Genomic DNA, 13104 nt, shown 5'->3' on the forward strand with positions numbered 1-13104 from the left:
AATATAAAGCCAAAGGGAAGGAATTTGTGTGTATATTGTGTGTATATAAATGTTTAGGTTAATATATATATATATATATATATATATATATATATATATCACACATACATATATAGAAAACAAGCATACTATGTATGTGTGTGTGTGTGTGTGTGTGTGTGTGTGTGTGTGTGTGTATAGAGAGAGATTGTCTCATTACCAACATCCTAGCCCACCTGGTGTTCACTATGTAGACCAGGCTGACCTTGAACTCACAGAGATCCTCCTGCCTCTGCCTCCCAAATGCTGGGATTAAAGGCATGCGCAGCCACTGCCTGGCCTAAGAAGGAATCTTTGAAAGACCAAAGTGCAGTGCTCCAGAAGCCAAAGCAGGATGCCCGGCTGACACAGTCTCTGCTGTTTTTCTTCCGTCTTCCATGAAGGACAGTTCCAGGCCTATCCAAAGAGGAACAGGTCCGCAGGCTCAAGCTTCGTGAGTCTTCACTCCAGTCAACGGTTCAGACCAGTCCCGTTCATCCACATCCATTCCACCTCATCGCACTTCCTGGGGTATTTGGAAGCAAGTCTCTGACAAAACAGCCGATATGCAAATATCTGAGTATATATTCCAAAGAGTGTGAGTCTTCAATGTTATCACACCTGTGGGTGGTCATCTGACACCCTCAATACCAGATCTATGTATCATTTGTCATGTTTCATAAATCATTTCAGTTTTCAAACTTGTATGTTCCTTTTTCTTACCATTTGTGGTGTTTTTGTTTTTTGTTTTTTGTTTTTTCAGAGCTGAGGACTGAACCCAGGGCCTTGCCCTTGCTAGGCGAGCGTTCTACCACTGAGCTAAATCTCCAACCCCACCATTTGTGTTTTTAAAATTGTATTGGTTATTGTGTGAGTGTGTACGTGTGCCATGGCACTGGCCCATCTCCTCCAGATCACAACCACTCCATTCATATTTGGTTATCTGTGTGCATCCATCTGTGCATTGATATACGTGTATATGTGATGGACATATATGTGTGTACATACACACAGTTCTATCTAACCTTACAAATCATGGGAACCTCTGATGTTAGGACTGGTTGGTCAGAAACCCAGAAGACACCCTGAACTTACGGTTGAAGTGTGACAAGTGGGGAGCAGTCTTGTGGGACGGATCCCTTATGCTATGGGGTCTTTGCTAACTAACACCCAATGTTAGAATTAAAATGACTTGTGTTTGCAGAGAATTGTCTGATGTGACAAAAACTCCCACACATTTAGTAAAATCAAAGGCAGAGTAATAGTAGACGAGCACATGTTTACTTATTTGTTTACTGTATTGTGTGTGTGTTTGTTTTGAGACAAGGTCTCTCTTTGTAGCCCTGGCACTCTGTAGGCTGGCCTTGAACTCAGAGATCCACCTGCCTCTGCCTCCGGAGTATTGGGATCAAAGGCATGCACCACTGCCACCACTACCAGACTATTTTTTGTTTTTTGAGACAGGGTCTTACTGTGCCTCAGACTGCCTGCAGCTCACTGTGTGGCTTTGCTTCATGGATGCTGGAATTCCAGGAGAGCAGCATCTTGACTGCTAGTTAAGTTGTATGCAGATGGGAGTGTTCATAAGGAAATGTAGACCCAAAGAAATAGGTGTGTTTGTGTGATGTCTGGACTTGCTGAAGAATGGAGAGTCAGTTGTAGGATGTGTGGCCGGAGGACAGAAAGGACAACCTAATGGTTGTAAGGTCAGTTGACTCGTTCTCAGTCTTTGTCCTGTCCTTCAAGGACAGGGAAGGGACCCACCGGATAAAGGTTGACAAAGTGACATATTTTGAGGTCATATGTCCTGAGCTCCATCATTTCCATGCAAAGGCTCTGACACCATGTGTTTGCATCAGCTTTATTCATAATAACCAGATGGATAGATCCCAACACCAACTGTCCTTCAGCAGTTGACGGTGTTACTGACGACGGTGTATCCACACAGTAGACCACTACCTGGCAATGAGGATGAATGAATACATTCAGCACAGTGAATCTGTCCTTCAGCAGTTGATGGTGTTACTGACGACGGTGTATCCACACAGTAGACTACTACCTGGCAATGAAGATGAATGGATACGTTCAGCACAGGGAATCTCGGAAACAGGCTGGCTTGGAAGTTAACAGAGGCCAGTGTGTGGCTCCGACTGAGCACTGGCCTGGCATGCACAAGGGCCTGGGTTTAATTTCCAGTACTGGGGGAAAGTTTAAAAGGAGTGAGAATCAGAATTCCCTGAGGAGGCAATGGAGATGTTCCCCGCCCTGACTGTGGTGACAGCCTCGTCCTGACAAAACTCACTCAACAGTGAGCCTTAAGGGACGCCTGCCTTCCTTCCTTCCTTCCTTCCTTCCTTCCTTCCTTCCTCCCTTCCTCCCTTCCTCCCTCCCTCTCCCTCCCTCCCTCTCTCTTTCTGTCTTTCTTTCTTTCTTTGTTTTTTTGAGGCCAAAGGGTTTCTTTGTAGGCAGGTGTAGCTTTGGAGCCTGTCTTGGCACTCACTCTGTAGACCAGGCCGGCCTTGAACTCAGAGATCCACCTGCCTCTGCTTCCCCAGTGCTGGGATTATGAATGTGCATGACCATGTGTAGTGGATAGCCATCCCAGCTTTGGCCTGGAAGTTCCAACCCCCATTGAGGCTTCGGTAATGGTCACGCCCACAAGGCGGGGCAGAGGAGGGAGCTGAAGACCGAGGATCAAGAGGAGGTCTCTCTCTTGGTTCGGGGACCCTGGACACTGGAGGTAGACCGAGCAGAGTTCTCCAGAGAACACCGCCGGACTGCGCTATACCTTTGCCAGACCCTGCAACCTACCCCTTCATTTGTAAGTTACCCCACAAAATAAACCTCCCTTTTAACTACGTGGAGTGGCCTTAATAATTTCACCAATAACCATGCTTGGCCTAAAAAAAAGTTTTTAAAATGTTTATGGGTGTTTCGCCTGCATGTATGTCTGTGCACCATGTGCATGCTCTTGAATACTCTCACAAGCATGCATGCCCACACACACACACACACACACACACACACCATGAATGCATATACAAATAAATAAAAAACAAAATTCCTAGAATCAAAACAGATCGGAAATCTGACTTATTTTAATGTGCAAAGAGTGGGGCATGGGTGGTGTCGCAGGCCTTTAATCCCAGCTTTCGGGAGGCAGAGACAGGAGGATCTCTGTGAGTTCGAGGCCAGCCTGCTCACAGAGCAAGTTACAGGACAGCTAGGACTACATAGAAAGACCCTGTCTCAAACAAAACAAATCACCCCCCTCCCCAAACCCAACAACAACAAAAATGGCAAAGAACGTGGACTGGCAATTCAAAGAAGCTGAAAAGCTTCCAATAAAACTATGCAAACTTGCCAGGGTAGTGGTGGCACACACCTTCAACCCCAGCACTTTGGAGGCAGACTCTGAGTTCAAGGCCAGCCTGGTCTACAAAGTGAATTTCAGGACAGCCAGGGCTGTTACACAGAGAAATCCTGTCCAGAAACAGACAGACAAACAACAGCAAAATTATGCAAACTCAGACTGTTAATTGGGATATACACATCAAAAGCATTATTTATCGTACTTACAGGAATCGATAATTCCCAGTTTAAGTTGTTCCAGAAAGCGGGGTGGGGGAGGGGCACAACCCTCTGTCTGTCTTCATGCATCACTAGGCCACTGAGACCCTGAAGCCAGAGACAGAAGAACGGAAACCCAATTTAATGTAAGTTTTTAGTACCTTTGGCTCTCTTGAGCCTCCTTTTCTTGCTGCGTTTTTTTATATAGAATTTACATACTCCCTCCCCCCAACACCTTATGAAAACAAAAGACCTCTAGTGATTTGGGACGAGTTTCCCGAATTGTAGAACTGTCATTGTAGTTCTGTTTCCGGGCATTTTCATCACCCCAGTGAGATTCCATATCGTTCTTTCCAGCCAGTCCCCACGTCTGGAAGCCAACCCTTAACCGGCTCTCCACAGCTTTGCCTTTTCTGGGCCGGTCATATAAATGCAGTCATACCTCCTGCAGTCTGGCTTCCTTCACGTAGCATGACATTTTTGAGAGGACCTTTCTATTTTTATGCTCACTGTTTTCTTCTGGAGCTCTCGCGACTGGTCAGCGCATTCTGACCCGCTCCCTACCCCGTACAGCTGCACAGATTTCAGCGGGTCCCACTGAACCCAGTGACAGACCTACCCTTTGGTTCGTTCACAGGCTGACTCAACCAGAGCAAGTTTACATGACATTTCCTCCTTTCAATGATAAAATTCCCCCACACTCATTCAGTGGCGGGAACAATCGAAACTGGGGCAGCCTTTATTCGGGGGCGCCTTTTGCAGGAATCCCCGGGGCATCGCATTCCAGCTGGCTTTCCCAATGAGAAACTGCACTTGGCGCTTGCGCGCGGCTCCAGGAATATTTTCGAACAGAGTCCTGAGGAAGGGGAGCAGCAACTTTCTCGAAGTTAGGGTGCCCGAGTGTGAAACTCACTTGTTCATGGGGGAGGGTCACCATCACAGGCTCTCCAGCTGCTCAGACCGCAGCACTGTGCACTAGAACCTACGTCCTGATACCAAGCAAAGGCGACTAGCAAGCAGCTAGGGTGGAGCGACGAGCGTCCCGCAGCCAGGATGGAGAAGAAATGTACCATGTCTCCGGTTTTACGTCTAATCGGGCTTAAAAAAAAAAATTGGTAAAAGAACTACAAAGTTTTACTTAATAAGGACTATATCTGCTAACCTACCACGAAGCCTAATAGGTCCTATAGGGACTGTTTTCCTTGTTCTGAGTCCTGGTCCTCTGTGGCTGGCGGGGGCGGGGAAAGGCCAGGATTTGGGGGCACGCGGCCGCAGGGCTCTGCCTTCTGCACGCTTGGAGGGAGCACCGCACTTGAAATCCACGTAGGAAGCGGGGTGAAGGCAGTCTGGGACTCGCGTGAACCCTGGGGCGAGCAGCACCAAGGACCAGCGTGAAACCCGGGACGAGAGGCGCAGGCGTCCCGCACGGGAAAAGGGCGAGCCAGGCCGCTATAGGCACATTCTACGCGTTGATACACAAGTCTGGCACCGAAGACGATCGCAGGGCGATAGCCGAACCCCGAAGGTTTGGGGTTCCGGGAGGCGCCACGGGCCCTCCGGCTGGCCATCCGGCGGACTACAGTCTCCAGAGTGCCCCGCGGCGCGGGCGGAGCCGGGAGCTCCCGCAGCCAATTGAGGGGTCTCGGGGCGCCGCGGAGCAGGTGGAGCCGGCAGGGACCGACGCGCGCGCGGGTGCCGGGCGTCCTGCGGGCGGGTCCAGGAGGGGGCGGGGCGGAGAGGGCGGGGCGGGCGGGCCGCGGTTCCGGCAGCTCCCGGCAGCGACCGGCGCACTTGGTCGGCGCTGCGCTGCGGGGAGGGCGGCTCTGCGAAGCCGCAAGTCCTCCCGCCGCGCTCCGGACCCAGCATGGCTTTCGCCAATTTTCGCCGCATCTTGCGCTTGTCCACCTTCGAGAAGAGAAAGTCCCGGGAATATGAGCACGTCCGCCGGGACCTGGACCCCAACGACGTGTGGGAGATTGTGGGCGAGCTGGGCGATGGCGCCTTCGGCAAAGTCTACAAGGTGAGGGTCCCGTTGGCTGCGTCTGCCGGGCCCTGCAAGCCCCTGACCCCCCGCGCAGCTGCTTCTGAGCACTTCCTGTGTGTCCCGCACTGGACACAAAGGGACGTTTGTAGGACCTCAGCATCGTAGGGGGCTACCCGAGGTACCCCCGGGAACACGGTGATAATGGCACATCTTTTAAAGCGGGGCTACACCGATGTTGTGGGAACGTTAAGGCTCAGGGTTGTACCTGGGAGGGATGGGAGTTAGGGACACTCCTGAAGATGAGCTCAGGACAGGGACTCAGGGAGGACAGAGGGGCCCTGGAGTGAGCGAGGACAGGCTGGGGCTGGAGGACTCAGCGGAAGGCGAGAACAGGGTCCTGTGACTGCAGCTGCAGGGCACAGATTTGGCTTCTGGACGCCTGAGTCACCGGAGGCTCCCTGTTAGCAGTTACTTCTCCCCTGGAGGAAGACAGGGCAGAGGCTGTGCGGAGGAGTGGGTGGGGCAGAGATGATTCCATTTAGACACGTGTGCAGACGGACAGCTCCTGGGGTTTGGTCCTCTGAGCAAGTTCTGAGTGCCTGGGTTGTTGTTTAAGGTACCTAGCTCGTACATCTTGACTCCACCCCTCTCATTTCCTCCAGGGCGGGGGAGTCTCCCCCTCCAACCTCTCATGATGGAGTCTTGTTATGTTTCTCAGGCTGGCCTCCCACCTTGCGATCAGCTTGCCTCAGTCTCTGGAGTAGCTTGGACTGTAGGCTTGCCCACTGCAGTCTGGCACCCCTACTTTTATTGGGAGATTCTCATAGTTCAGTTGCTGTTAGTTGCCCACCTAAGCCATAAGTCACTGTCCTTGGGGCTTCTGTAGAGGGCTCAATGACCCTAGGATTGCCCTTTCAGCGTGCTGGACCCCAGAAAGGGCTTTTCTAGCTCCCCACGTCAGGGCTTGTTCTCCTTGACTTGAAATTGGTCTGCTGGAGCCTCATCTCGGAAGTGTGCTACCTAGGAGCGGTATATTAGCATCATTGGGAAGCTTGTTAGAAACTAAGACTCTCAGCTGGGTCTTTAATCCCAGCAGAGGCGGGCAGATCTGAGTTCGTGGCCAGCCTGGTCTACAGAGTGAATTCCAGGACAGCCAGTGCTACACAGAGAAACCCTGTTTCAAGAAAAGAAAAACAAACAAAACAAGCAAAAAGAAATAAACTAAGACTGAGGCCCAACTCAGCCCTTCAGAGTGCTCTAGAGGCTTGGAGCAGTGGCAGCTGGGAGGCCAGTCAGACCCACTGAGATCGCCTCTCTGAGCTGCACTTCCTGTCAGAGGGCGGAGGAACCCCAAGGAGAGCAAAGTTCCCCGGTGGGAGAGTCAGGCAGAGGTCATCCCGAATTCCACCTGAATGGCTTTGCTGCCCCTTGGCTGAGGGGTTTGCCCATGTTTGAGGGTTACCAGGCCCGGCCAGCCTTTCTTCTGTCCTCATGTCCTCTCTTCTGATGCATTCTCCTGGTGACATTCTCAGCTCTCTCTGCTGTCTGCTCCTGCAGAGGTGTCCTGAGCACTGTCTGCTCCCCTCCCCACTCCACTCATGGTCTCTAACGTTCAGCTGTTTCTGAGTGCCTGCCCTGAGTTCTCCATGTTTGTTTTTCTCTGTTAGAGACTTTCAGTCACTTCTTGTGTGTCTACCGTGTAACACTCTCTGTTGTAACTTTTAAGCATACTTGAACTTTTTTTTTAAAGTTTCCTGTGAAGTATCCTGCTACGCTGGCGGAACCTCATCTGTCTCTATGGCCCTTCATCCCCAAGTGTCCTGTTCTGGCTTTATATGGTTCATTTTTATTTAAACTCAAATGCAGAGCTTTGCTTTCCAGAGACGAAGAGTCTCCCTTGTCATTTCTGCTGGCTGGGTAAAACTCCACTGTTCCCAGGCAGTTAGTTCCAACTAAGGGAGCTCTGATCACTGGGCATTTTGTTGCCTCCTGGTTCTCCAAAGCATATAAACCCCTTAGAAGAGTGGCCCCAGCTCCCAAAGCTGGGAGATGGCTCCAAGGCAGGGGAAGGGAAAGAGAGACCGAGAGGGTCATATGGCAGCTGGTACACTGAACAGGTTGTCAGGGTTGGTGATGGACTGCATAGACAAAGATGGTCCCATGAGACTCAAGGTGCTGAGGCTCTTGTTTAGCCCAGTGCCATACCTTGCATGCAACACATTCCTCACATGTTGTGACGCTGACACAGCAAACCTGTGCTTCATGCATATAGAAATGTGGCATGTAGGGTGACTTACATCGCCAGATACTTGATGAGGATGTCAAGTGACTGTCACTGTCATGTGCCTACTATGTGATGCGCTCTATTACAGAGCATAATCCAGCTTTTTGAAGTTTCCCCTGAAGTGTCCCACTGGGCTGGCAGAGCCTCATCTGTCTCTAATTTGCCCTCTCTCTCTTTTTTTTTTTAAAATATTTAGTTATTTATTATGTATACAGCATGTATGACAGCAGGCCAGAAGAGGGTACCAGATCTCATTACAGATGGTTGTGAGCCACCATGTGGTTGCTGGGAATTGAACTCAGGACTTCTGGAAGAGCAGTCAGTGCTCTTAACCTCTGAGCCATCTCTCCAGCCCATGCCCTGTCTCTTGATTAAGTGTCATTTCATATTGTGTTTAAGGTTTTGTGTGTGCGCTCACATATGTGCAGGTGCCCATGCACATTGTGTGCAGATGTGTGTGGAGGATAGAGGCTGACACTGGGTTTCTTCCAGAGCCACCATCCATCTGGAGCTCACTAATTTAGCTAGATTGGTTGGCCAGCAAGCGGGGATCTTCCTGCCTCTGCCTCCACAGCCTTGCGATTATAGGCTTTGAACTCCCATCCCCGGCTTTTTCTTGTGGGTGTTGGGATCTGAACTCAGGCTTTTTCTTGTGCAGCAAGCCCTTAGTGATGGAGTCCTTAGTTTTGTGCTATTTTGTTTAACATGGCCCTAGATACAACAGGCTATACTCTTACCATGCATATGTGTTATATACATAGACACACTTTGGAGCCCAGGTGAAGGAAGCCATGCCACTGTGTATGTATGTAAGGATTGTGTAAGTACATGCTGTACCTCCTGCAGTGATTAAATCACCTGATGATGCATTTGTCAGACCGTGTCCCTATTATTGAGTGACACATCTGTGCTGCCTCCCTGACATTAGTATCTGACATGCCATTCTAACTAAAGTTCATGTGTGTGTGATTACTGGATTCTAGGGGGTGGAGGGATTAGAACCCACAAAGCTAGGCTTTGCTTGAATACCTTTTCCTTGGTGTCCCTGTTCACAGTCGCCAGCCTGCCTGTCCTGCAGGGCTGCTGCTTCCCCGGCCCTTCCCAGAGCACTTACAGAGACTTTTTATTTTTTTAAACTAAGACCCTCTCATCAAGGGCCATGACCTCTATCCACTTCCTGGTTCTTTGGCCGCGTCACTGAGGCAGTATGAGAAATTTGATCTTGGTTAAATGGCTGGGACTAGCTGGTGCCGGTTGGCATGGCACCCAGAAAGCAATGGGCCAAGGGTGGAGAAAGATGCTAGTTCTCACCTCCACCCCCTAAAGAGCAGAGCTTCTCCGCACAGCCTCCTCGGTAGGGACCTTCTTGGGGCCTCCCTGGCCTGTGAGTTCTTGGGAGGCTCTGTTCCCCAGCATGGTGAGGAAAGGATTCCCATGGACCCGTGAGCGTGGAAGCGTCTGCAGTCTCCAAATCGGGGAGTCCCTCTCCCCTCAGGTTTCTGATGGGCCTCAGGAGGCAGGGGAGAGGACTGATTGAGTCGAACATCAAGGCCGTTCTCACCACGTTCCTGTGTGATAGAAAATTGCTTCTGAAAGAAAACCATTTCAAGTTCATTACTCGAATTCAAAATAAGGCTTATGGGTGGCATGTTGTCAGAGTTCTTATCGCGAACCCTCATCCTCTCTAAGGTGGGGTAGGGAGGAGAGGAAGTGTTTAGTCTCTGCAGTGGAAATCTGCCCTCAGCAGAGTCCCATGCAGAGCGCTGGCTGATCATGGGCCCCGTGCTTTGAGGGGCCACAGAGTATAGGCCTGAAAGGGTCAGGCTAGTGGTTGAGGTCACTTCTTGGCTTTCTGGAGATTGCTTTGTCTTTGAGCTTCCAAAAAGTTAATTTGTAGCCAGGTGGTGGTACTGTGGCACAGGCCTTTAATCTCAGTGCTCAGGAGGCAGAGGTAGGTGGATCTCTGTGAGTTCGAGGCCACCTTGGTCTACAGAAAGAGTTCCAGGACAGCCAGGGCTACATAGAGAAACCCTGTCTGGAAAAACCAAACCAAACCAACCAAACAAAAAGGTTAACTTGTAAAATCAAGATTGTGGGAGAGAGAGTAAAAGAACTCAAAAGAAAACTGAAGTCACCTGAGTCCCACAGATCACTGTTTTTATTTATGTCTTCAGTGCTGGGTCCAGACCCTGTGCACACGGGCAAACATCCTACACTGATCTGTATCCCCAGCCTGGACTTCTGTGTCTGTTTTTAGTTTTTTAAGAGGATCTTGCTCTGCTTCTCAGGCTGGCCTCAAACTCCTTCAAGGTCTCAAACAATATCTTCCTCAGTCTCTTATGTGGCTGGTTATACAGGCATGGGCCATTGTGCCTGGCTGTCTTTCTTCATTTTATTTATCCTTTTTTTTTTTTTTTTTTTAAATTTTCTGAGACAGGGTTTCTCTGTGTAGCTTTGCGCCTTTCTTGGAACTCACTCTGTAGACCAGGCTGGCCTCAACTCACAGAGATCCGCCTGCCTCTGCCTCCAGAGTGCTGGGATTAAAGGCATGCGCCACCACCGCCCGCTTCATTTTATTTATTTAGGTACATTAAGACAAGGTTTCTCTTGTGTAGCCTTGGATGTCGTGAAACTCACTCTGTAGACAAGGCTGGCCTTGAACTCACAGAAATCCTTTTGACTCTTCCTGTGTTGGGATTAAAGGCGTGCACCACCACCCTCTCAGCTTCATTTTTTTTAAAACTACTAACAAATTAAAATTTATCGGTTCTTATCCTGTCAGGTACATAGTGGGCACTTTTACATCCTCTGTAATGTAAGACACATGTCCTCAGAAGCACAGATCTGTGCAGGCTGACCTGGTGTGGGCAGGAGAATGCAGGAAGGTCTCAGCTTGGAGATGGTTTGGGGGAGGGACTGTTGTCTGGCCCACAGTGTGTTTGGAGGTGTCCTCATGCATTTTGCACTCCTTGGATTTGCTCTGATCAACAGTCATTTGCCATTTTTTGCCTGACACTTGAGCCAGGTCGATGAGCAGCTTGTTTGGAGAATTCTTTCTCTGTTTTAAATGCATTTTTAGACCAGACTCCCAGATAGGAATGACTGGGCCAGAGGGCATGCCTGGCTTGAGGGTGACTTTGAAAATACAATGAGATAAATTTATGGAAGGCCCTTTGCCGCCCCCCCCCACCCCAACAGCCAGCCCCAGAGTGTGGATCCCCAGAGTGTGGGGACTTTGGCAGCTGTGCCCAGACCTCAGGTGCCCTCAGCTCTGCTGGCTTTGGGAGCTCTTTGTGCCTGGCTAGGCAGAGCCGGCTGGCAGTGCTGGAGGCCTCCACCCTCCAGGCCAGGCCTTCCCTTCTACCTCTTCTGCTGCTCCTCAGAGTTGGAAAGCCTGGGTTTCCGCCTGGCTCCCCTGGGGCTGTCCAGAGCCTCCTGTATCCTCCTCCTCGCCTTCCTCCTCCTCCTTCTCCTCCCTTACTGCCCCCTTCTCCTCCTACTCCGGAAAGAGATCTGCCCCTAGGCAGTAACCTTATTTCCTCTCAGCCTCTTATTTTTAAACTCAAGTCCAAGCTATTGTGAGCCATTCCTCACTCGTCATAGTACCCTGTCCCTCGAGGGCACCTGGCAAGGGTCGGCTACTGCTAATCCATCTGCATTGCAGCTGGCCTTGGTCAGCTCCCACCACACTGGATGTTTTCCAGCAACCTCAGAGTAGGCCGGGGTAGGTGTGAGCATGGCTAACTAACGCTCACGCAATCCCCATCTCTTGAGGTTACCCAGATGAGAGAGAAACCCCCAGGGCCATCCTCTGGGGGTATCTTAGGACACCTGTGGAGGGCAATAGAGTCTGTGTTCCATCCTGGCCCCATTGTTCCCCAAGCCAGTGGCTTTTTCTGTGCCTCAGCTGTCTGTGAGTAGGTGTCCACAGTTCAGAGGAGGCATCCACAGAGAGAAATAGCTTTATCCCTGGTCCCCTCGGGGCAGTGCCAGGGTTGTTTATGATTGTTGACACTCTGGGTGCTGCTTCTGAGAAGGTCCTGACATGGCACTGCCACTTAACTGGGAGCAAAGCGGTGGGACTGCGGCCCCTGCAGCTCAGCCGGGGTACCTGGGCTTCTTGCCTGGGCACTGTTGGCACTGGTGCCAGGCTCGGTCTTCACTGAGAGGGGATAAGTTAGTCCTGGGACCAAATAGGAGTGCTGGTGCCCAGAACACAGACCCGGGTTTCCCCATCGACTATGCTCCAGTGTGGAAGTAGCTAGGTGAGATTTTTATTAGTCACAGAATAAAGTAAGTCATAATCCATATGTAAGTGGGGCCACGGGTAAGAGGGCCACAACAAAGCCAGGGTGGGGGGAGACTCCACTGTGGGCTTCAGGTGCTTTCTGAGGACATTCTTGGCATTGGTAGTTGCAGAGATGTTAGGTTTGAACAGGGATGGGCAGTGGATGGTTAGTTCTCAAAGGGACTCAAAATAGCCCATGACATGTCTTTTATCTGCAATGTTTTAATTCTCCCTAATCTTCAAGTTTAGTCATTTGGCCTTGTAGAATCATTAACACAGGCATAGCCTGACCCTCCCTCCCTCCCTCCCTCCCTCCCTCCTACTCCCCCAACCCCCTCTCCTGGGAACTTCAGTTCACAATTGTGGGCTTGCCCTATGCCTTGTAGATAGATGTTCTCGGCATCTCCAGCTCTTACCCACTCTCCTCCAGATGCCAGTAAACCCCCACCTAAGTTGTGGCCACCAAGACTGTCCTGAACACTGGCACATGTTCCGGGGTATGAGAGGGGAGGCAGAGCTCTCCAGCTAATCAGATGGTCATAACTGTATATAGTTCAGCTGGAGTAAAGTCACCTGCACTGTCCAGGGCATTGGACAGGGTTTCTCTGTGTAGTTTTGGTGCCTGTCCTGGATCTTGCTCTGTAGACCAGGCTGATCTCGAACTCACAGAGATCTACCTGCTTCTGCCTCCTGAGTGCTGGGATTAAAGGCGTGCACCACTGCCACCTGGCAAAAAAATTTCTTAACCCAAAGTAGGATGTGGAAGCCACAGGTGTGGAGGGCTTGCTGTGCCTGTTATCTCCCTGTGTTATATAAGAAAAGAATTGAACCTTGGCATCAGAGAGATGAGCATTCAAATCTTGGCCGCCCCACCATACAACCATGTGATGAGAGAAGTGACTGGCTTGCCTTAGAGCCTCAGTGTCCCCATGTGTGAGTAGAGCTGTCGTGGGAGTTAGC

At 50.5% G+C, this 13104-nt stretch overlaps 1 protein-coding gene across 1 annotated transcript in view; it reads left to right on the forward strand.

The window, feature by feature from the left end:
* Nucleotides 1-5358: 5358 nt before the first annotated feature.
* Nucleotides 5359-13104, forward strand: part of Stk10 (serine/threonine kinase 10) — a 94904-nt gene continuing 87158 nt past the window's right edge. The window contains exon 1 of the mRNA XM_036197327.1: nt 5359-5608. Coding sequence (XP_036053220.1) covers nt 5453-5608 — 156 coding nt within the window. The 5' untranslated portion in view covers nt 5359-5452. The remainder of the gene's footprint in view (nt 5609-13104) is intronic.

The sequence above is a fragment of the Onychomys torridus genome, chromosome 8 (assembly GCF_903995425.1).
Source record: "Onychomys torridus chromosome 8, mOncTor1.1, whole genome shotgun sequence".
Lineage (NCBI taxonomy): Eukaryota > Metazoa > Chordata > Mammalia > Rodentia > Cricetidae > Onychomys > Onychomys torridus.